This window comes from Melanotaenia boesemani, chromosome 2 (assembly GCF_017639745.1).
Source record: "Melanotaenia boesemani isolate fMelBoe1 chromosome 2, fMelBoe1.pri, whole genome shotgun sequence".
Taxonomy (NCBI): Eukaryota; Metazoa; Chordata; class Actinopteri; order Atheriniformes; family Melanotaeniidae; genus Melanotaenia; species Melanotaenia boesemani.
Window position 1 is genome coordinate 24,603,764 of NC_055683.1, and position 23,617 is coordinate 24,627,380.

Sequence of the window (23,617 nt, forward strand, 5' to 3'; positions counted from 1 at the left end):
AAAAGACATGGAGGAGATGACATATAAATACAATTATATGAAACGCGTTATACTCGAAAGAGATGAAGCCGAAGACCAGCTACGGTTAGAGAGGGATCAGGCACGAATTCAAACTAGGGAGGTGAGAAGTTCACTTCACACAGTGATTACAAAGACTGACTCAACTCTGGATGCAATCGCTGTAAAAATCCAGGAATTAAAGACAGAATTGTATGAGAACAAAACACGGGTTATGACCATGCGGCGGATCATCAGAGAGAAAAACGATCACGTCGCAACGCTGTGTAAACAACTGAGGCAGCACACAGAAGAAATCAAGAGTGTCCTGCAAATTGACGATGAAAATCAGAATATGGAGAATGAAAATGTCTCTTCACACTTAATACAAATAGCAGAGCTGAGTTCCACGCTTAAAGATGCAGAGAATAAGGCAATGAAAGCAGAAAATGAGCTAAAATTAGCCAACGATTATTCTCTGGAAAAAACGAATGAACTCATTGTGATTAAAGACCGCTTAAAAAATAATTTTCCCGAATACGATAACCTAGAAGACATTTTTGGTGATATGATGACGTGGAAAGCTGAAATTAAAAAACTCAACCAGGCGTATTTAAGAATAAATGAGCTTGAAGAGCAAAATCAAGATTTTAGAGAAGAACTAAGTCTTTATTCAAAACAACAAAGTGATTTGGCAGAATTCAGGCATAACGAAGCACTTAGGGAACGTCAGTATGAAGAAGAAAACAAGGCTTTAACCAAAGACCTACACCTTATTAAAGAGGAGATGGTGAAGCTAAAAATGCTAATTAATCAATTGAGGTGTAAAGCTGAGCCTGCAAAGGCTCCACAGTCAAGCTTGAAGCCACAGAGAAATGTCCCAGCCAGATCAGCACAAGTTCTTCACAAACAAACCAACAAAGAGACCATTTCCTGCCACCCTTATCAAGCACAAATATCTGCTTTAAATGAAGACATAAAGATCATGAAGATGGGGGTGTACGCACTACAGCAGGCTCTGGAGAGTTCAGTTGGAGTGGAAGAGGGCAAGAGTGGAGCAGACAAGGCATCAGTCTGTGAAGGGGCCCGAAGTCTTTCAAGGCAGGTCAACACATTAACAAAGAGAGTTAATTTTGAAAAGCAGAAAGCTGAACATGCCACGGAAATGTATGAAAAAATGAAAAAGTCTCTCAGGCTGGCGGAAGAGAAAAATGCAGAATTAGAGTCAAAGTTAGCAGAAAAGATGGCAGAGGCGGAAAGTGTGAGAAAAGAACTGAAAAGTACATGTCAGACTTATAAAGCACAAATATCAGGTTTAAATAACAGACTAGAGATCACAACGGCAAAGGTCGCAGAGGCTAAAAGTAGCAATGCAAGCCTGATGCAGAAAATCAAAGAGTTGGAAACATCTAATATTACAAATCGTCTGGAGATTTCAATTCTAAAAAGGCAGGATCAAGAATCTGTTTTGACACGTTTGATTCAAGAGTGCATCAAGGGCATTAATGTGCAGATAGACAAAACAGCAGACATAAATAAGACGTTTTCTAACCATCTTGACGCAGGTCAGAAGGAACTAAGGATGCTAGTAAAACAATACCATGAACTCATAGTATCGCAACAGAAGTTAGTCTCACAAATGCAGTTAGAGGCACAATCAAGGAACCAGCTGGCTCAGAAGACACAAGAAATCCGTGGACTGCAAATCAAACTGACTTCCAAAGACAAACAGATTGAGACACTCACCAATGCTTTGTCTGAAGTTGAGGCTACTGCACAAAAACATGTTGATGACATCAACGATTTAAAATATGCGGAAATACGTAAAGCAAATATGTTGATTGAAAAGACTATCAGAGACAATAAGTTGCAGGTCAAAGACCTTAACAAGAAACTTGCAGATGCTAACTACTCTGTCAGTGTAATCGCAATTCGGGAGAACAATTTAATTAAAGAAAAGGAGCAACTACTGAAAGAAATGCATAAACTCAAACAGCAAGTCAAGAGATACACCTGGTACCACTAGAACAGCCTAATCTCAGAAAACCAGTTATTTTAAACCAAATCATTCTTTATACTATCAGTGTGCTTTTTGTTAGTTGCAGTCACAGAAGAACAGCAAAGAACAACAAGTGGTCAACAGCAACTTCACCTGATGTGATTAAAAATAACATTAGAAAATAAAAAAGTCAACTCAACTTAAACAGATAAGAGGCTGTCCATCTGTAAGAGGGGTTCCCAAACTTTTCCACGCAGCAGCCCATACCACCTGTGGAGGTATGTTTGGTCCAGCAGGACTCACCAAATATTTAATGCAGTAAAATAAGCCAACACGCAAAAAATGCTTCAGTAACATCATGTACAACCAGACAAAAACACTGACAAACTGATGAAACAAAAATGTTTCCTCAACAGCTTTTAAACTGGACTAATAAAAAATCATCTCGAGGACCAGCTAAAACAAAACACACAAGAATTGGCTGGGACAAAACACGACCTAAAAAGGAAAAAAAAAAAAAAAAATCAAATTCAGCAATTGTCTGTGGCCTTGGAGAAGGCAAATTCCAAGATAGGTTTGCTGATTAAGGAATATAACGAACTAGAAGATAAAGAATTCGGAGCTCCAAAAGTCAGTGTATGTCTATCAAAAACAGGAACAGGAGAATAAAGCAATCTTCAATAAGTACACTAATATTGAGAAGATGCTCCGTCAAGAAAATGATCAGCTTTCCCAAAACTTAAAAAACCTCGAGAAATTCAAGAAAGAAAATGAACAAATGAGACACCAAAATGAGGTGTTTAAGGAAACTCATGTGCAGGGTACAAAAGAAATGGAGCAGATGACAGATAAATACAATCATATGGTAACAATTGGTAATTTTTCTACAACAGACAGAATGCAGGAATTAAGGTTTAATAGAAGAAGTGGAGAACGTACACTGTTGACAAAAACAGGGAAAACATGACAAGGAAAGACAGTGACTAATCTGACCATTTCTTCCAATTCCTATTAGTTCCACTGGATAAATGCACTGAGGAACTAATAGGAAACAGGTGATGTGAATTAGCTAATTAACCAGGTGAGCTCACAAACAGGAAGCAAAACAATCAATCAGTTAATCAAAATTTATTTCCATAGCACCTTACAACACTCAAGCTGACCAAGGTGCTTAAAATCATCATAAAAACAAATAAATACAAATACACCTGAAAAATAAAGAAAAAAAAAACAATATAAAGTGGTAAAATTTCAAAACCAATTAAAACTAACATAACACGAAAAGTACTAAAAGGACACACACACACACACACACACACACACACACAAAACAAAGAAAAAAAAAACAAAGAAATTAAAAGAAAATAGTAACACTCCCACTTGCTCACATTTTCTGTAAATCATATATACAAATATACATACAGTATAAATAACATACTAAATTAAAGCCGCAAGCGGCATCCATGGGGTCCGAGCCTCCTGGACCCCGCCACCCGTCATAGGTAAAGTGCTAACATGCTATGTAATACGGTAAAATGGCTTGCAGAGAATGTGAAATGTTGATATACCTAGTTAGCATTTTTTGCTAGCATGCTAACTTTATAGCATGTTAGCTAACATGCTAGGCGATATGGTAAAGGACTAGCTGAGAAACAGACATTTTGACAAATAAATACAAATACACCTGAAAAACAACGAAAAAAACAATATAAAGTGGTAAAATTTCAAAACCAATTAAAACTAACATAACACGAAAAGTACTAAAAGGACTCACACACACACACACACACACACACACACACACAAAACAAAGAAAAAAAAAACAAAGAAATTAAAAGAAAATAGTACAAGCCAAAGTCCTTTTTAAAACATAAAATACACAAGGGGAACGAACTACAAAATAAAACAGGAAACCAGTCAAGACAATGAACCCATAGGGCAGTAAAACTGTTAGCAGAGTGTACTATACAGCAACAGCGTTCAGCGTGACAAGAATGCAGTATTCGAAATCACTCTTGGTCTGTGTGAATCAGATCTGCTCTGCAGGCACACATGCCATTTATTAAGAACACCTGCTGATCTTTACATAATCAGGTGGATCACATAATCAACACTTCCTTCCACCATTTTAAACAATCAACCAGGTTCAAGTAAATCATAATAACATAAATAAACAGGAAATATCTTAACACTCCCACTTGCTCACATTTTCTGTAAATCATATATACAAATATACATACAGTATAAATAACATACTAAATTAAAGCCGCAAGCGGCATCCATGGGGTCCGAGCCTCCTGGACCCCGCCACCCGTCATAGGTAAAGTGCGAACATGCTATGTAATATGGTAAAATGGCTTGCAGAGAATGTGAAATGTTGATATACCTAGTTAGCATTTTTTGCTAGCATGCTAACTTTATAGCATGTTAGCTAACATGCTAGGCGATATGGTAAAGGACTAGCTGAGAAACAGACATTTTGACAAATAAATACAAATACACCTGAAAAACAACGAAAAAAACAATATAAAGTGGTAAAATTTCAAAACCAATTAAAACTAACATAACACGAAAAGTACTAAAAGGACACACACACACACACACACACACACACACACACACACAAAACAAAGAAAAAAAAACAAAGAAATTAAAAGAAAATAGTACAAGCCAAAGGCCTTTTTAAAACATAAAATACACAAGGGGAACGAACGAACTACAAAATAAAACAGGAAACCAGTCAAGACAATGAACCCATAGGGCAGTAAAACTGTTAGCATAGTGTACTATACAGCAACAGCGTTCAGCGTGACAAGAACGCAGTATTCGAAATCACTCTTGGTCTGTGTGAATCAGATCTGCTCTGCAGGCACACATTCCATTTATTAAGAACACCTGCTGAACTTTACATTATCAGGTGGATCACATAATTACGGAAGCGTGGAGCTGTCACCCAAATAAAAAAAAAATCGGACCTTATCACATTATAAAGTGATATGTTTATTGTAAAAACGTATCACTTTATAACGTGATACTTTATTGTAATAACGTGAAACGTATCACGTTATAACGTGATACTTTATTGTAATAACGTGAAACGTATCACGTTATAACGTGATAAGTTTATTGTAAAAACGTGAAACGTATCACGTTATAACGTGATACTTTATTGTAAAAACGTGAAACGTATCATGTTATAACATGTTAAGGACTCAACAAGTATGAATCCTGTCAACTTTGATGCAGTTCCCATGTATTCCTATGGAGATATGAGCATGTTTCATGGTAAGAAGGCTTTTTTCCGTCGGTTGCCACGGTTACACGTTTTCTCCTATTAGAAAGATTTGAGGAGCGTTTGGTCCCCAACTTGTCAGGATGCTTCACACCAAGTTTGGAGTCAATCGCACGAATCCCCTCAGACTAGTTCGTTCAAATACGATGTGTGTAAAGTGAAAAAAATGGCAGAAAAACGCCAAGATGGTGGGCACCCCGTTGCCATGGCAACAGTTGTTTGATGAATTTTTTGCTCAGCTTGGGGTGTTACATGTGTGTGCTGAGTTTCGTGTTCCTACGTCGAAGTAGACTTTCGGGACCCCATTCATTTGGGGATTTTTTTGGGTGTCTAGGTGGCGCTGTTGAGCCACTTTTGCATTGAAGTGTATGTGGACCTTAGAATATCGCGATTTTCGCCAGGCTTGACGTGTGTGCCAAATTTCACAACTTTTCATGGGTGTTAGGGGGGTCAAATTTGGCCTCAAAGCGCTTAGAAGGAGGAGACTTAACATTAAAATAACAATAGGGTCCTTCCATACTTCGTATGGCTCGGACCCTAATAAACATTTATGTTCCAAACATAACTTTTTCATACTTCATCAGCTTCTGTTTAGTGGCTGGTTTAGTAAGCACATCTGCTACCATTTCATTTGTTGGACAATATTTCATATTAATCGGACCTTCATTTAGCAAGGATCTAATGAAATGATATTTAATGTCTACATGTTTACGTAAAGCTATTGTACCTTGATTGTCTTCATATACATTGCACTCATAGCGTTGGCCATCAAAACCTTCCAACAGTTGCTTCAAATATAGAAACTCTTGTATGGTTGCCGCTAATGCCATGTATCCAGCCTCACAAGTAGATAATGCGACTGTAGGCTGTCGTTTGGTTTTCCAAGAAATAAATGGACCGTTTTTGTTTTAATTTATACAGTACCCTGTGGTACTTTTTCTGTCTTGAACATCTGCAGCCCAATTGGCATCACTATAAGCATACATAAAGTTCTCATCTTCAAACTTTCTATAACACAGTTCTTTATCTTAAGTTCCTTTCAGATACCGTAATACATGTTTGGCAGTTGTCCATTGTTCTATGGTTGGTTTGGTATAGTACTGAGACAATTTGCTTACAATAAAACTCAAATCTGGTCTTGTACAGGTTGCTAAATATATAAAACTACCAACCACTTCCCTGTACCTTCTGATATCACTCATCTCTTCCATATCATCACTATAGTTAAGTTTCTGTTCACATGGTGTCGCTCTTGGCTTGTAGTCCAACATACAAAAAATATACCTTCATTAGCTGTTTAGCTCACGTTAGATCCGAGTTGGCTCAGTTAGCTCTTAGCTACAATCAGCTCGAAATTTAATAAATGTCAATCATTCACCACTTTGCCCATTTTTGTATTTTCCGGGAGCAACGGCAGGCGTGACGCTGCCAAGATGGTGATGGTAGGAACCACCCATTGAGCTTCACTTTTGCTCTTTAGAAACCTGCGGGTGACGTCACAGAGGCCACGTCCATCTTTTATATACAGTCTATGGTTCAGAACAATGTTCAGCCCCCCTCCTCCCCACCCACAGCCTCATCTCCCTCTCATCAGAACATAATGAGACCTCCACCTCCGCCCTGTATGTCTCTTGCAATCAGGTGAAGAAGCAACTGGAAAAACTGAACCAGAACATGGCTGCATGTCCAAATCAATGTCAGCTCAAGGGTTCTGTAAACCAAATAAATGTCCCCCATGTCAAGCACAACGTACCTGGTATCTTTGTCTGTGATCTAAACTTGAAAACTGTTAGCTTTTCAGTGTCCGGCATCAGTTCACAGACACGGGATCTGCTTTATTCTTTGTTAGAATAAGAACAGAAACAGATCACTTGTAATTTCCATAAAAAGCTGGAAAATTCTTATGATGTGATGAACAGTTGAACAGGTACTTTGCTAATTTGTTTGTACCTTTAACAGACAGACACGGGTACAAATAAATAATTTATTTTGACTGACCAAATTCAATGTATTAAGAAAATTAAAACACATTTTAATGGATAATCAGAGGAGGAGAACCCATCAACAGTGAAGTTGATGTACTGAAAGTTGAATCAACAAGAATACACACAGATTCTTCAGCAAAACTCCCAAAAATGAAAAAAGTGCAATTAAAAACAAAGATGTTGTAACAGAATAGTCAACATGCCTTTCTCCCAATACTTTTGGAGTGTATTTCTAGCATTAAATTATACATTTTGTGTTTTCTAAATACAATGAAGTTGTCAAGTGCAGAGACTGAAAATCATTTATTTGGCTTCTATTCATTTGGACTTTTTGTTAGTTTGCTTGTCAATCACCTACCTTTGTAAGGTTTGAAAATTTTATTCTATTGTACTGCAAAAATAAAGTTTAACTGGCATTTTTGATGTCCACTGCACCATCTAGAGGTGATAGAAAGAAAGTTGCAGCCACAAATGGAAATTTAACGTGTGAGACAAACTCGATTTTTTGTAATCTTCTGCTGCTTTGCTATAGGTGTGATTATGTGTTGATTATTGTCTGGCCTATATATGTGAGGTTATTTTTTAGAGTATAGTTTATGTGGGGTTATTCTTCAAAACCAAACCAGGGCAGTTGGCTTTTGTTATGTACTGTTTGTTATGTGACATATTAATAGAGTATCTCCCCCTGACCGCATTATTTCATGTGGTGGTGTATCTGTATGAGGTCAGTGGTAGGACAAGTCTTTGCAGGTCATCACTGTGTGTGTCTGTGTTATTAATCCATTACATCATCATTACACACATTGTCTGGGGACCTTACAGTGTTAGGCTCTAACCAAACTTAACAGTTAAATGAAGATATGCTCAAATAAACAAATGTTCTACTTAAACCCTAACAATATGGTTGCTGAACTGTGTGCATGTAATGTATATAGGTTTTATGTAGGAAGGATAATGGGGACTCCAAACATGTTGAGCCCCAGAGATTCTGTTGTTAGCTTATTCATTCCATTGAAACGTTATCAAGCATTAATTATAAATGCCTTCTGTGAAACCTGAGGTGTTTGTTTGGTGTGCCTGTAAAACTGGACCCTGGATTTGAAGACTTGTGGGTCAGGGATGTCTCACGTGAGCTGAGCCACTCTTTCTTTCCTGTTCCTGTTAATGTCAAAGTGGGAAGAAAGGGTGGAAAGAAAGAGAGGAGGATACAATATGAGATGAAGATGCTGAATAAAACATAACCAAGAGAAAGAGATGGATGAATGACTGGGTGTGCTTTCCACCGCTGCTAATTGCAAGCCAGCACATGCTGAAAACACTTGCATGTTCTTGCATGTTCATATGTGCACAGAGCCAGCAGATATTAAGTGTTTTATATGTGACACATGCATCTATATATACAGCTGGGTGAAAAAGGAAGTACACTTTCTTTAATTTAAAGATTTTACATATCAGAAGATAGTTGTTTGCCCCTAATCACATTGTAAATACAATCTTAATTAAGCAACAAATAATGGCACACCTTCTTTATTTTATTTTTATTTATTTATTTACTGTTATGCTAAATGCAGGAGTTTAACAAACAAACAAAACAACTACAGACAAAGCTAAAAACTTGGTATACCCCATAATTTAGTGTAGAACCACCTATTTTCTATGATTTAATCCGTCCCACATCATTAGGAAGTAATGCTGGCTTCAGCTTATTGATTATATCTTTCATCCATTAAGGTCCCATCTCAGCATTTCAGTTGGGTTGTGCACTTTGACTGGTTCATTTTAACATCTTAACTCCTTATTTATCAGTCATTCTGTTGGGGATTTGCTGGTGTTTGGGATCATTATCTTGTTTGATAGGTCTCTTTCAGCCAGACTTTAGCTCTCTAACAGATGGCCTCACATTTACCTCTAAAAAGATGTAGTATACAGAGGAGTTCATGGCTGACTCAGTGACTGCAAGGTGCCCTGGTTTTGTGGCTCATCATCACTCCTCCATCACTGCGCTTTACACTTGTAGTGTTTGTGCTGATGGAGGAAGATTTTAAAAAATATTGTAGTAGTTTTTCTTTTTCTGACTATACACACTGTTGTTTTCTCACTGTGTTGTATAGAGTATAAACAACTACCAACAACTGAACTGATGATGCCACAGGCTGCGCAGCTAACAGTTTGATATACCATGTGCGGAGCCTCTACATTAATGTCAAAATTGACACTATCTTTAATAACTCTGCCTTAATTTTTTTCTGCTCACTGTTGTTCAATCTGCTCTTACAGTTCTTAAAGCAGTTTAATCACATTAGAGTCTGTGATATGTTCCTTTAGCTATGTCTCCTTGAAACAAATAATTCAGCATTTTCTGTATTCATTTAGTATCCTTGTTAGCATTTTGTGCTTGTCCATTTTCTTAGCTAGCAACCTCACATTTCTATCAGAATAGTAGGAGGAAATAGTTTGAATTTCCTGTTTTTCTCTCTACCTTGTTCCGATCCTGCATCTTTTCCACTTCAACTTGTGGGAATTTGGTGTTATTTTCCTTCCTGATTTGGTTTTGAAATTTAAACAACTCTTTTGTTGCCATGGATACTCATCATAACATATGTAGAGAACATCCGATGTATGAGGAAAAACCTCATGAGCCACATAGTCTAGAAACCATTGTAAAATATATTTTTTTAATGTGCTTGACAGTACGTTGTCTTGAATGTTTTTCTATTATATATTAAATGAACACAGTATAATCTGACCTACTTCAGTTTGCTGCCACCTGGCTCCACATTCTAGAACAGAGTCTAGAACTGCACCGATATGCCATGTTCCGGTTGAATATGGTGCTGCACAATTACTTCAAACATCTTCACTTTTGTCTTCTCTATACATAGCTTGTTGTTCCATTAGTCTTGTGGGTTGTTTAGAATAAATTTGCAAACCTACACTGTGCTCTTATGTTCCTATTAAAGAAAAAAGGCATACTCCTGGCAGCCCTTTAAAAAAAGCCATCGCCTACCTGTTTTGCCATTTTATAACTGCACTGCCATGAGCTTTGATATTTGCCATGCTAACTGAGATCTGTAGAGTCATTGCACAGTTTGATCTTGGGTAAACTTTCTGGAAAGTCCACTCATGTAAACATGTATTAAACATTTTTTAACAGTTAAATAAGGTGCATTTGATAAATAGCACCAAGCTGCTACTAGTGCTACCCTGTGTTTCTTGCACTGCTTCAACCATTTAGCTTGGTTTAGCTAAATTGATATCATAATTTCGTATGTATTGTTTAATTTATTTATTAATTTACTTTCATTTGCTTTTCCCATCTAAGATTGTATTTACTTTAGTTTAGTACCTGCAAAGACCAAATGCCCTTTCCTTATGTTCTGATAAGTAAAAGACTCTTGCATTAAAAGAAAATGAGTGAACTTTACCTTTAACATGACAGCATATATGTAGCATACATTCATACAGGTACTGTATATGTTACACATATGCATACTTTTCAACATGTTCATATTTCACCTATGTATAAATCACCATAGAAATTATTACATCAGAGCTGCATCTTAATCATTTACACATCTAGCTGCAGCTTTTTATGCCCAGGCAGACTCTGTCCACTAACACATCCCTGAATGGGTCTCCTTGGGCCAGTCACGCCAGCCCATGTCCCTATCCAGAACCAGATACCAGCTGGTCTGAGCAGGCTCTTATAATACCTTAGTTATTAGACTTGGGAGATGGAGACAATTTAACATGCTGCAGCTGAGACTAAAGCCCCCATGGCCCTCTGTGTAAATTACATTGCTCTCACAAACAATCCTATTAAAATGTGACCACTGGTAAGGGACTTTCTGCAAAATGAAGCCTTGATGACCTAGTTTCAGCCTTTATCACTGTGTATGTTTGTTACCAAGAATTACTAATCAGAGCTTGATATTAAAAACATATGGTCAGACAAAAGCAGAACTGAAGATCAGCTATTTTTTCTGTATTAATGAAATGTAAGATTTGTTACCTTGTGCACTTTTCCATAAAATGGTCTCTGTTTGCAAGTCTATCAGTTTCTATTCAATGCTCATGTCGACTTTGTTTTCTTCATCTGCTTTATCTGATTTGTCAAGATTCCCAATGTGGTGTCTGGATGTTTACTGTTGTCTAGGCTCTTGTGTTTGTTTGCAGTATGGCTTCCACTATTGATCACAGCAGATTGAATTCACTTTGTTTGATCAAGTGTTTGCTCTTTTAGAGATGTTTGTCATTTTGATTACAGTGCTGAGAGAAATAGCAGCCATGCTCTAAAATCTGCTCTAAAGTCCTTCCTCAAAAAAACTTTTATTTTTAAAATTCATACTGCAGGTTTAAATTATTTAATATTTTTAAGGTCTGACATATATCTAGAAGTGCAACAACCGTAACTTGAAAAATGTCAACGTTCCATATATATATATATATATATAGATATAGATATATATCTATATATATATAGATATAGATATATATACACCTATATCTATATAGATATATATATATATATATATATATAAAAAGAATTTCTCTTCAGGGAAAATAAAGTCTACGTATGAACCTTCAAGCTGACTAGTTTCACCAAGTATTCTATGAAACCCAAATAGAAATTATTTGACTTTTTTAATGAGAAGCTATTTGTATTTAATACTTGGACTTACATTTAAGATTAATATTCATTCCTTCATTCCTTCCCTCCTTCCTTCCTTCCTTCCTTCATTCATTCATTCATGCCTTCCTTCATTCATTCATTCATTCCTTCCTTCCTTCCTTCCTTCATTCCTTCCTTCATTCATTCATTCATCTGCGTTATTCTGTTCAGGGTTGGAGCCTGTCCCAGCTAACATTGGGTGGGAAAGGCACATCCGGGACAGACTGCCTCTACTTATTTTGGTACGTTTATATCATAGCATTTTATTATGTAATGATACTGTATAATCCAGTTTTTACTGGAAATTGCCCTCTTCATAGCAACATTATTGAACCGATTTGAAACTTTGCTGTCGTGAATTACTTTGCACTGTGTAGCAGCGCCCTCTACTGGCTCATTTTTATTACATCCACCACAAACCGTAAACAGTGTGGTGATCGGTTCCCGTTATTTGGGTAGACAGGCCGGGGATCCATCCAGGAAGCTTGTTTCGAGACCAGAGGGAAGCAGTAACAAGCAGGACCGCTACCTTGTGCCTGTTCCTGGCGGTAAGCACAGAGCCTCAGTAGTTCTCTTTATAGCTTCTTGTAATGTTACTCAGACGCTTTTTGGCCTACTTAGCTGACCCGCCCTGTTAACATGATAATACTTCATGGATCACTAGCAGCTCGCAGGAGCAAAACGTCCAGTTAAAGAAGATGAAGACGAAGCGCAGATGATGTATCTCTGTTTTGCCACACTGATGCTCTAATGGTACAACGCTACACGAAGCTAAATATCTACTATTAAAAATAAAAAAAAATCCTTTTATTTTTGACTGCGCTTCCCACTAGAGCTGTAATGATGCTAATGCTGACCAATAATGCTAAAGGAGGTCTGCTTGTTTACAGTGAGCCCTCCCAACATGGCAGCGTTAACCCTTCTCAGACTGATGATGCTGAATCACGTTACATCAATAACAGTTTCACAAAATGATGGTTTGCAACAGCTTGCAACACCCTGGATGGAAAGAAAGGGCTAAATCAAATTTAGCCATCAACAAGTGTTATTACAAACATGCTTCTTCTGCTGTGATCTTATAATTTGACTATATATTGAATTAGTAGGAACTTAACAGATCAGTGGCTTTGTGTCTCTTGTTGTCAATGCACTTGGTTCAATTAGTATGTTTTGCACACAAACATTTGTAAAATTAGCCAGCATTTATATGGATGAAGGATGTTGTTAATCAACCTGGCAAAATACTGAAAATACTCCTGTCAGTACTTGTATGTTTACCTCTCCAGCTTAATAAATGTATTATATTATATTCTAATATACAAACATAATACATAATATAATATTTTGTTAGAAGAAATAGCTATGTTAAAAGAAGAGAAAAGAGTGCTATAGATATTGGATTATGATTGGATTTACTTGAAGTTTTATTGAATCTAAATTGATGACCCTTAAGTAAGCTGAATTAAATATACAACATCACGTTGACTTTTTAAATGTGTCTTTGTATATTATTGTCATATTTGCATCTTCTTGTTATCTTCCTAGGAGCACACACTGACCACACACTTCTGTATCATCATGCACTTCCTGTCCACATGGGCTGCTCTTCTGTGTCTGGCTGGGACTGCAGCAGCGATTCAGATCCCCCAGGAAGGTGAGAGCCGGCATGGTTCTGTGAAGCTCAGCGGTGGTTTGGTCTGAACTTGAGATGGGAGAGTTTAGTAACCTGTATTACAGGGGGAGGGAAGTTATCAACAGGAGTTTGAGGCAGCTTTGCCAGATACCAAATTTAGTGCAAAATAAGAAGCAACGTGACAAATGTAAAACTAACTTTACCTCTTTGATTAACTGTCTCCTAGAGGCAACACTGGATCAAACAGTATGATCACACAGTAAAAATAAATATATAAAAATTCTCCACTAGTCTTTTCCTTGACTTCTCTGGATTATGTCATGAAGTTAATAGAAGAGGGTAGGGGGGAAAAAGAAAAGACAACTGTACTGTAATATAAACAGAACAGGATATAATGGGGTATTACTTCATTAATAAAGCTAGCAATAAAAAAAATAATAAAAAAAAATGTTACCATAAGCAGCTCGCAGTCACCCTCGTGTCCTCATATTAATATCAGTTTTTGCTGCTGCATGAAAATAATCAACTGTCACTTTAACTGTTGTAGTTTCCAGGTGTTGTAGGATTGAGCTACTTCCTTTTGTAAAGGATCCAGTATTTTTATGCTAAAGGAAGCTTTGTAGCTTATTTATGAAATATTTAGTTAATTACACTGGCTTTTATCTTGGATGCCAATTCACAATTTTGGGGTCATTTCACTCAGTCAAACCTATCTGGCTGAACCCACTGCTTATAAGATCCCAGAAATGACTCATTCATAGTGCAGCCTTTTTTTTTCATTTACTGAATACCAAAGAAACACAGGAACAGCTATTTCATACCATTAGGGCAAAGTGGGCCTGGGGAGGTCGGACATAGAAGAGAAAGGAGTTCAAAAGGAGCATTTCAGACAGAAGACTAGAGAATCTGCTGCAATGTGTTCTATGATTAAACATAATGTACATTTAGTGTTTAATGTATTTTTGAACATTCAAGCAACTGACCCTGTTCCAGTAGACCCCTCAAATAAAATCATTAGCCTGTCAATAACTATTATATGACCTTTGAAAAGTGGAGGATGAAAGCAAAATGTAAGTAATACAGAATATCCAAATGTTTTTTTTTATGTTATACGCTCATCAAGGGGAAAAAGAAAGCAGCTTTGAAGGCTGATTTTTTATTCTTTTTGATGGGGAGAGATGAGCAAAGCAATTTCTGAATTGGCAGTTGAGAAATAGCTGAGACATGAACTGTTTCCTCAGTGTTTCTGGATAAGCAGCAGGCGTCTTCGCTGATCTCCCGCCAGAAGAGGAACTCCGGATCATCCTCCACCTTGGAGCAGGCCTGCATGGAGAAGGTCTGCACCTATGAGGAGGCCAGAAAGTTCTTCCAGGATTCCTACCGCACGGTGAGCTCGCTGTGAATTCCCTGCTCATGCTCATGAAATGATTGCCATGAGTGATTTGCTTACTACATATAATTTGTCTTGCAGGATATCTTCTGGTCAGTCTACATTGGTAAGTCATTTTAAAGGGGCTCTCCATCGCTGCACGATCGTTAGTACTGCAGTACATCTTCTCTGTTTGTTCTCTGTTTAGATGGAGACCAGTGTGCAGAAAACCCCTGCAAAAATGGAGCCATGTGTTCAGACAGTGTTGGCGGCTACGATTGTGTCTGCAAGTCGGGTTTCATCGGAGTCCACTGTGAAAACGGTGAGAGGGAACTCTCAGGAGGTTGCATGTGAAGATTTATTTAATTTTTATATTCTGAAAGTGGTCTACCTCCCCTCTCTCTTTCCATCATGCAGACCAGACTCTTTGCACCTTAGAAAAGGACAAGGGCTGCTCGCAGTTCTGTAAACCAGGATACACATCATACGAGTGTTCCTGCGCCCGCGGATGGAAGCTCAACCCTACGGACAAGGACAAGTGTGTGCCAGCAGGTGCATTTATCATGTTTTCATGTCCCCTTAAAGTATGCTGTACAGCGTTTTTCATTTTTTTCTTAGAGGACTGATAAAGAATTTTTTTATTTAATTTATGACAAAAATTTCAAATACACTTGGGAGAATAAATAATCACAGTCATCTTTCTCCATTAGCCACATTCCCCTGTGGTAAACTGAACAGTCTGAGCCAGTGGAACAACAGACAATCTACCAACGCCCGCAATAACTTTGAAGGACTCACCTGCACCACTAATGAATGTCCCTGGCAGGTAAAGAAAGACATTTCCACTGTGGCACATTAAATGCCCTGTTTTAGGTGTCTGTAAAGTGTTGCTACAGTCATTATGTCCTGTTTTCAGGCTCTGCTGAAGAGTACAGTGTCCGCAGGTTACTGTAGTGGAGTCATACTGAAGGAGAACCTGGTCTTGACTTCAGCTCAGTGTGCCAACAAATACAGTTCCTTCCAGGTGGTAGTCGGTGAGTGAACAAAACAGTGAATCCTGCCATTTAAAAATGTAAAAATGTTAAAATAATGATGGCTGATGTCCAGGTTAGATATGAATTTCATAATTGTAACTGATGTTATAGCCTAAGCTGTACATCTCCCCTGGAAACATACATTTATCTGTACATAAACGTCTATTTACTGACATTGTATTTCTGCCTGTGAAGATTAACAGGCACATTTTAGCAGGTGAAAATACAAAATAACATGAATACATGAATGCTGGCTTATTATACTGTATGCAAGCCAGTGTATGTGTATGAATTAATGTGGGGCCTTCCATATACAAGTATTCAGAAGATTTCATTTCTTTTAGGAAAATAAGGAATATTACCTGTTTTCAGATGAAAATGGACTCAAATAAACAGCATTTTCAGTGTGTGGGATTTAGTGACATCCAGTGGCTCAGCTGCAGATTGGAAGTGACAAATGTTTGCAGCTTTCATTGGACTGACAAACAAGTAAAGAAGTATTCATTGTTGAAGTAAGTTGGTAAAAACTAAATTCACCCAACTCGAAATTCACCAAAGGCAACAGTGGTAAATATAGCCATTGATTGGTTTGTAGGACCACCCTAATTGGATTTGATAGATCATTTTGATTAATTGTTTACTGTATTTTTATATTTCATGAATGCAAATATAGTTTGTAGTTTATTATGTTTGAGATTAAATGGAGTTCTGTACAGTACAAAGCTCTGGGATGTAAAGATCAAACTGGTTTTAGTTGAATCATCTTTTCTTATCGGCACCTCCTCAGGCAAGCGCAGCACCAATGACGATGGAGAACAGACGCTGTATGTAAAAGTCACCCATGTCCATCCTCGCTATGTGGAAGGGCGTCCTGAAAATGACCTCGCTGTGATTGAGCTCCGTGACCGCATCATCTTTAAGAAAAATGTATTCGCTGTCTGTTTGCCCGAAAGAGACTTTGCTGAGAGCATCTTGATGTCGGGAGAGCTTCCAGCTGTTGTCACTGGCTGGAAGGAAACCAAGCAAGTTTCTGCTTTCCAGGGCCCGCTTACCCTTAACCTTCTGGAGTACAGCAAGCTGCCTCAGTGTATGGTCGCACACCCTAACCTGATGACCAATAAAATGGGCTGCACTTCTCCACGTGCCAATGCTGATTGCACCATGAGCTCCGGCAGCCCCCTGCTCACCTTGTACAGGGAGGTGTTCTTCCTCACTGGGGTGGTGAGCCAGGTGGAAGCAGCTAGCTGCAGCAACGGCTACATTTTCCAAAAAGTGTCACGCCACCTCGGCTGGCTGCAGTCACTCATGGGTACAAGTTAGGTGGGGTAGTCGGGGAACACATGCAGGTAATTTATTGATTGTGGATTTTGGCAAACAAGGAAATATGATGAACATTTCTTTTCCTGTTAGTTTAAACTCATCCTTAGCTTTGGTGTGTCTTTTAAGAGTAATCCATAACAACATGCTGTGGACACTGTAGTCTCCATCTAAATGAGTCATTTTCTCTGTGCACTTCCTCATGTATCCACTAGGTGTCACTGTGTTATCAACATTATTGCATGCATCTAACATCCAGAGGCAGTAAGATCTGAATTATTCAGCACGTGTTTGTGATGTGAACATACCTTTAAATAACTTTTAAGTGATCTTATTTTAGCAACAGCTGTACCGGTTGACATGCACCTTATAAGCTCCTGGTTATCAGTGTTTTATGAATGTAATAAACCATAACACCACATCTTCTTTTGGTTCTGTCACTCTGTTAAATGATGAGGTAGTATTCCAAGAGAAAGCTGGAATCAGAACAGCTTTCTGCTGCTTTGATGTGTGACTATTAGAACAATTAATATGTTTTTGATTGAATTAACACATGGATGAGATTTGAGATGTGTTATCACATTTATTAGGAATCATTAAGCAGAAAATAATAGTATTTATTTTTGTAGAACATAGAAATATTACACATACCTACAAAGCAATATAACCAAGATTCTAGGTCCCACTAAACCACATGCATAAGTATGTGAGCAACTGCCTCAAGGTATATGACTAAACCTAAACACTAAACATGAGCTGTGGTGGATAATGAGAGGCACAAAAAAGGTTTTTGTGAATTCATTTCAAGTGATATGCTGTATAAGTACTTAATAATTGTAATACAAATCAGAAACACCAAGGAAGGAAAACCAGATTTCCTGCAAAAAAAGTGATAGACATATACACCTATCTTTTTTAGCAGAGACAGTGCAAGGGCAGGGAGCCTGTTTCTTTAGAATATGTTAGTCCAGTTTGCCTGACTTATTAATCCTTTATTTGACTGGGGTTTGTGTAATTAAGAATATCACTTGATCATGGTTTTTAATTAATGGCAGGCATGCTGAGCTGTGGACAGATCCATGGTGCTATCTATGGTCCTGAAGCTGTAGATTAGATTTGGAATTGTGTATGTTTCTATTAGTCCTGTCGTACGGTAAGTTTAGTCTCAGATTAGTTGTTTTTCCCCCTAAAGTAATAACTGCAGATAAGAGTGAAAATAGTTTGAACCAAGGGTGTGGAAATATGAACATCACAAACCCAAGTTCTAATGTTTATAAATCAAACTAAATTTGTTTTACTCAGATACGTTGCTGTTGACTGTTTTATAGAGTATTTTAGTATTTTTAGAGCAGAAAGGTCAAGCATAAAGGTAGTTTAGACACAGCAGAACTATAGAAGCTAAAATTAAGCTCAGTATATTTAAGGGTCCCCCCTTTTTTTTAATCCAACATAGGCAATATTGACCTTCCTTCACTGTCACATACCACTGTGTTATCTGGCAACATTTTCCCACGGACAGTCACCCTCAGCAGTCTTCTCACAGTCTCTGGTGAACAATGCCAGGACCATGTCATGCAGGCAGAGAAAAGGAGAGACAGAAGAATGGGCAAGAGAGGGAGCAAGAGACGCCACGTAACAAAAAAACCTGGCCTGCCACTTTAGATGGGGGAGCTTGAAAAGAACAGCTCAGAAAGCTGGGGCCCATGTTGGCTGTTGCCATGGTACTCACCAAGGAGATGGCTCCTTGCTCCCAAAAATGGCCGTGCTCCTTTACTGGGCCATCCAGCAGAGATTAATTTGAGTGGAGTTCCTTCCTTCCTGAATTTGGTCCTGTTCACTAGTCCTGCCAGTTTAATTTATATGATAAAGCCTACAGAGGCATGCAAAAACACACACTGAGCAAGATGTTGTTAAACTTGCATCCATCTGCTCTGAGCTGCTGAATTTAGCCAGTTATATGTAACTCTGATATGCCCACCAGTCACTGCATGGCTTTTATTATACACCCTGAATAAAACCTTAAATCTGAGCAAATGAGGTGACCGGGATGTGATAGGAGTGCTGTGAGCAGGAGAAGGGGTCGAGTGTGACATGTTTGACAAACTGAGTAAGCAAAGTGCTTTGCTAAATTATGAAAAATGTCTTTTAGTTGAAGAGCAGAGACAGACGATGAGAACTGCTGTCTGTGAGGAGAAGCCAGTGATTGTGTGGACAGATTGATGGACTCACAATATCTTAGACATAAATAAAATGGCCTTAGAGATAAGCATTAATAACTCCATTACAACTGGACAGAAGTGAAAGCACTCAATGCCAACGCTTCACATATCAAATTTTACTATTATTGGACAAAATTACTGAAAATTGGTGAATTCAAATTTTCTACAATGTGTCAGTTCTGTGAGGCCTCATCTGGCTACTGTCCTACTAAATCACTAATCTTTAACTCTCCCCAAACCCACCAAAAATGGTTACTTACTGTGACCTCAAATCCTTCCTACACTGAGTGTGCACAAGTGTGAGCTTGTGTGTATGCATACATGCTTATTTTGGGGGGTTGACATCAAATAGCAGACTTTAGGAAGGATTATCTGTCTGTGTGGTGTCTGATTCCACACATGGGGTGGGGGGGGGAGTTAGCAGTATGTCTGACTACTGAGTTAAAAATCTGACTCTGTATGCAATGAGCACTGCTCTCTATGATGGCATGCCTATGACCTTGTCCAATAATCTCCCTTCAGAAAATCTATGTACCCAATCTTTTCCCTCCTCAGGACTCCACCGACGTAGGGCTCACCAGTCAGGCTGGATAGCAAAGCTTCTCCCCTCCCCTTCAACCAACCCACCCAGCCACTCTACCCCACTGCAAACTCTGCCCCATGCCAGACAGAGCTGCTTCTACTTGGTTGGGTAATTGTTCAGAAGGGTGGAGGTAACACAAGACCTCAAGAGGCTACAGTTTGGGCTGAAAAGAAAGGATGAGACAGGCTGCAGAATTTTATATAACTATGCTTTAGCCTAATTTCTCCCTGACTTGTGCACAATGGGAATAAATATATGATCCTTGGGTCATACTGGATGTCTCCCAGTTCAATATTCTCCTTCAAGTTCAGATATTTTAACATTTTTGTGTTAGAAGAAACCTTCAAACCTGCTCTAAACTATACAAAACCAGCAGTTATTTAGTTTATTTTTTAAATAATCGTTAGTGTCCTGGGTCAAATCTTCCTATGTAAATGTTGAGGGCACCATGAAGTAAAAGGAATGATGGGACTATTCAGTTCAGGTTTGTGTTACGTATGTCATCATACCAACATACTTGCATAGTAGCTGCACTGAAACGTTACAGGCCCTGCTATCTTAGTGTTAGTGGGCCAGAATATCCCAGGCAGAGGCAGTCCAATCCAACGTTCTCCAAGTTTGTTTGTTTTTTTGTTTTATTAATCTGCATTCTAGTTTTTTGGGGCTTTTCATTTTACCGTACTTCTCCTTGCAACACTTCATGGATTAAAAAAAAGGAATCTTGTTATCCGATAACAACAAATACTGCATTAAATATCAGTATCACCAAAAAAGCCCTAATTATTAGCTGTTATATCAAGATAAATAGGAAACAAAAAAGAGCATTTAAACAAACTTTTAAGCTTCTGGCACCCAGAATAACAACAGAAGCTAACAACCTCCACTATTGCTAACGAGAGCATAAAAACAACCACAGAAGATTTTTAAAAATCGCTTTATGAGCAGCGTTTTTATCTCATTTAACAATTATGTCAGATTAGATTTTTGGAAATCATGTCCAGAGAAAACCCACAATAGTGTCCTGAACTGTTCCCGCTGTGTTTCTGACTTATCATGGACTTATCACTACAACTCATGTCTCTGATCTTCCAGTGTTACACACATTTCTAAAACGTGTCATGAACACAGAGTACAGCTGAGGCGGATGGGCGTGTCATTACTTCCTAACAGGTTATGTGCATGTATTAAGCAGTAGTAAATGTGTATCACTATTATTGTGTGGCTATGACATGTTTCATAATCTAGTTGTTAAGGTGATATAGTGTGGATCCAAGCAGTGGATGCTCAACAGATTGATATTGCTTCTCTGCAGCGTGCGGTCACCCCTGGAAAAGCTAGAAATCACCATACCTCAGACATCTCTGCTGTTTCAACCTGTCTCTATTCATTTTATCACCAATATATTCTTATATTCCACTCTCTTTTCCTGCCCTCTGTGTTATATTTGCTTTTCAGATAAAAAAAAAAGCATCCTTTACTCACCTCTGACAAACACAGGCCCTGTAGTTTAGACACGCTTTAAAGACAATTTGTCATTTCCAGCATACGGACCTGGTGACTGCATGATAGGAAAGGAAGGTAAATCCTCGAGCTGCCTTTATTCCACTGACCTCACCCTGACCTTCCAAGGTTTAAATCCTTTTCAGGGCCACTGAGAAACCTGAGGACCTGACAGCAAGGTCTTCAAGGCTCACTGAATAAAAACAAGTGCACAGCGGTCATGGTGTGGTCTTTGAAGAGGTCAGATAAGACCAGATTTGGATGTGCCAGTGTCTCTGTGTGTCCTCAGCATACAAATCTACCTCTGGTTGTTTTAAGTTAAGCTGAATGTGTGATATTCAGATTAACCTCAAACTTATTTCAGCCCCTATTGGAGCTTCTTCTTAGGGTTTTGACCTCTGCAAGGGTTTAAGTCAGTGTGGTGGACAGTTGGAAAATCCTGCTCAACTTACCTATCACACCTCAGTGACCGGTCACCCTACTTCACCTCTTACAACAGTATGAATATGTTACTATGACACAGCCAGGAAGTACAATTACAAGACACATGGCCTTTGGGGAAAAAAAGCAGGGGTTGAGATTGCATGACATTTAGCCATGTGTTTTGCTCAAGCTCCAAAATTAGTTGTTAGGCTCCCCATTATACTATTTAACTTATCTTTGCCAGCCTTTCCAGTTTCACATCTTTTTTTTCTCTAAAGCACCCATTCTGTTTCCAAGCCTCAGATAAAATTTGTTCCAATTTTGTCAAGATGCATTTATACATAAATAAATAAAAAATACAGATGTTGAAGCAATATATCATACAAATTTAACCAAAAGTTGCAAGTGGGCATAATTAGATGTACATTTGTACAGAAAGTTCAACTCCACAAACATCTAGAGACAAGAAGAAAAATGAAAGAGGAGAAGAAACAAAAGAGCTGGGATTTCTGGTGAGTTTAGGGATCAGATGAATTCCACATAACACACACAGCCATTGCATCCTTTCCTAGTTAGCTAACATCTGTTGGTAAAAAAGCTTTTTGGTGTAAATGAACAATAAAGCATTCAAAAAGTATATTGCTACTGTAATTCTTTACCATAATACCAAAATGATTACATCTTCTGTTGTAATCACACTTAAATAATGTTTTTAAATACTAAAATAATGGTTCAGCTGATCTTTTTCCCTTATCAGACAGCACAATATCACCCTTCATATCCTCTCTCTCCCTGTCAGATTCATTACAGCCTGTTTAAAATGGGATGTCTCTGGAAGCAAAGTTCCTCTATAAAATTAGACTCTCTTCCTGCTAATTTTGGACACCTGCATCCTGTCATAGTTAAGACATCCTGTGAGGTCTCATGCTCTCGTTCTGATGCTTGTCTCTGGAAACAGATGCAACATGCAAGCCTATTTTTCGGCCACCCTGCTGTCACTGTGGGGTTTGTTGCACGGAACCAAGCAGGGTAAGATGAGGTAACCTCCGGACACAGTGTAAAAAGAAAAAAATATAGGAGGCCATGCACTTTGGAGAGAAAATATAACATAGATACTGATGTAAGGAGACTTAAGAAAACCCCCACAAAATATACATTAGGTTAGTCAAAAGGAAACAAGGCAGACAACACCTGTGACTCTGTTTTTCTAAGCGAGACACTTTGAGTGCATGTGCTGTACTCATTAAAGGACAATAACTCATCAGGCTGAGCCAAAGTTAGTCTGCAGCCTGTCAGTAAAGTTATATTCGTCAGTGACTGAGCTTCACACATGATCACACTGATCCAGAGTTACCTTGTCAACCTCTATAAATACTCAGTTTTCCTCTGGCTGCTTTCATCTGAGTCATAAACAGATATACAAGTAAAATATTCCATTACAGTTTGAGCTTTTATTCAGGAAGGCTGAGATCAAGATTTCCTGTTACAGTTCCAGTGATATGGTATTTTAAATAGAGAAGCTAAGATTCCCATGTTCAGAGTTGCAACAGGAAACAATTAAATTTAAGCTTTTTTATGCTTCATGGTTAGTATT

General features: G+C 38.2%; 1 protein-coding gene across 2 annotated transcripts in view; it reads left to right on the forward strand.

Moving 5' to 3' along the window:
• proza (protein Z, vitamin K-dependent plasma glycoprotein a) overlaps positions 1–17,719 on the forward strand; it is a 24,799-nt gene extending 7,080 nt beyond the window's left edge. The window contains exons 2-10 of one of the 2 annotated variants that reach the window (XM_041970194.1): positions 12,117–12,187; positions 13,491–13,599; positions 14,820–14,965; positions 15,050–15,074; positions 15,156–15,269; positions 15,365–15,499; positions 15,658–15,773; positions 15,864–15,981; positions 16,769–17,719. In XM_041970194.1, the coding sequence (XP_041826128.1) occupies positions 12,117–12,187; positions 13,491–13,599; positions 14,820–14,965; positions 15,050–15,074; positions 15,156–15,269; positions 15,365–15,499; positions 15,658–15,773; positions 15,864–15,981; positions 16,769–17,301 (1,367 nt within the window). In that variant the 3' untranslated portion in view covers positions 17,302–17,719. Of the gene's footprint in view, positions 1–12,116; positions 12,188–12,340; positions 12,494–13,490; positions 13,600–14,819; positions 14,966–15,049; positions 15,075–15,155; positions 15,270–15,364; positions 15,500–15,657; positions 15,774–15,863; positions 15,982–16,768 lie in introns of those variants that run through there. The other variant, XM_041970203.1, reaches the window with a different exon arrangement.
• Positions 17,720–23,617: the final 5,898 nt, after the last annotated feature.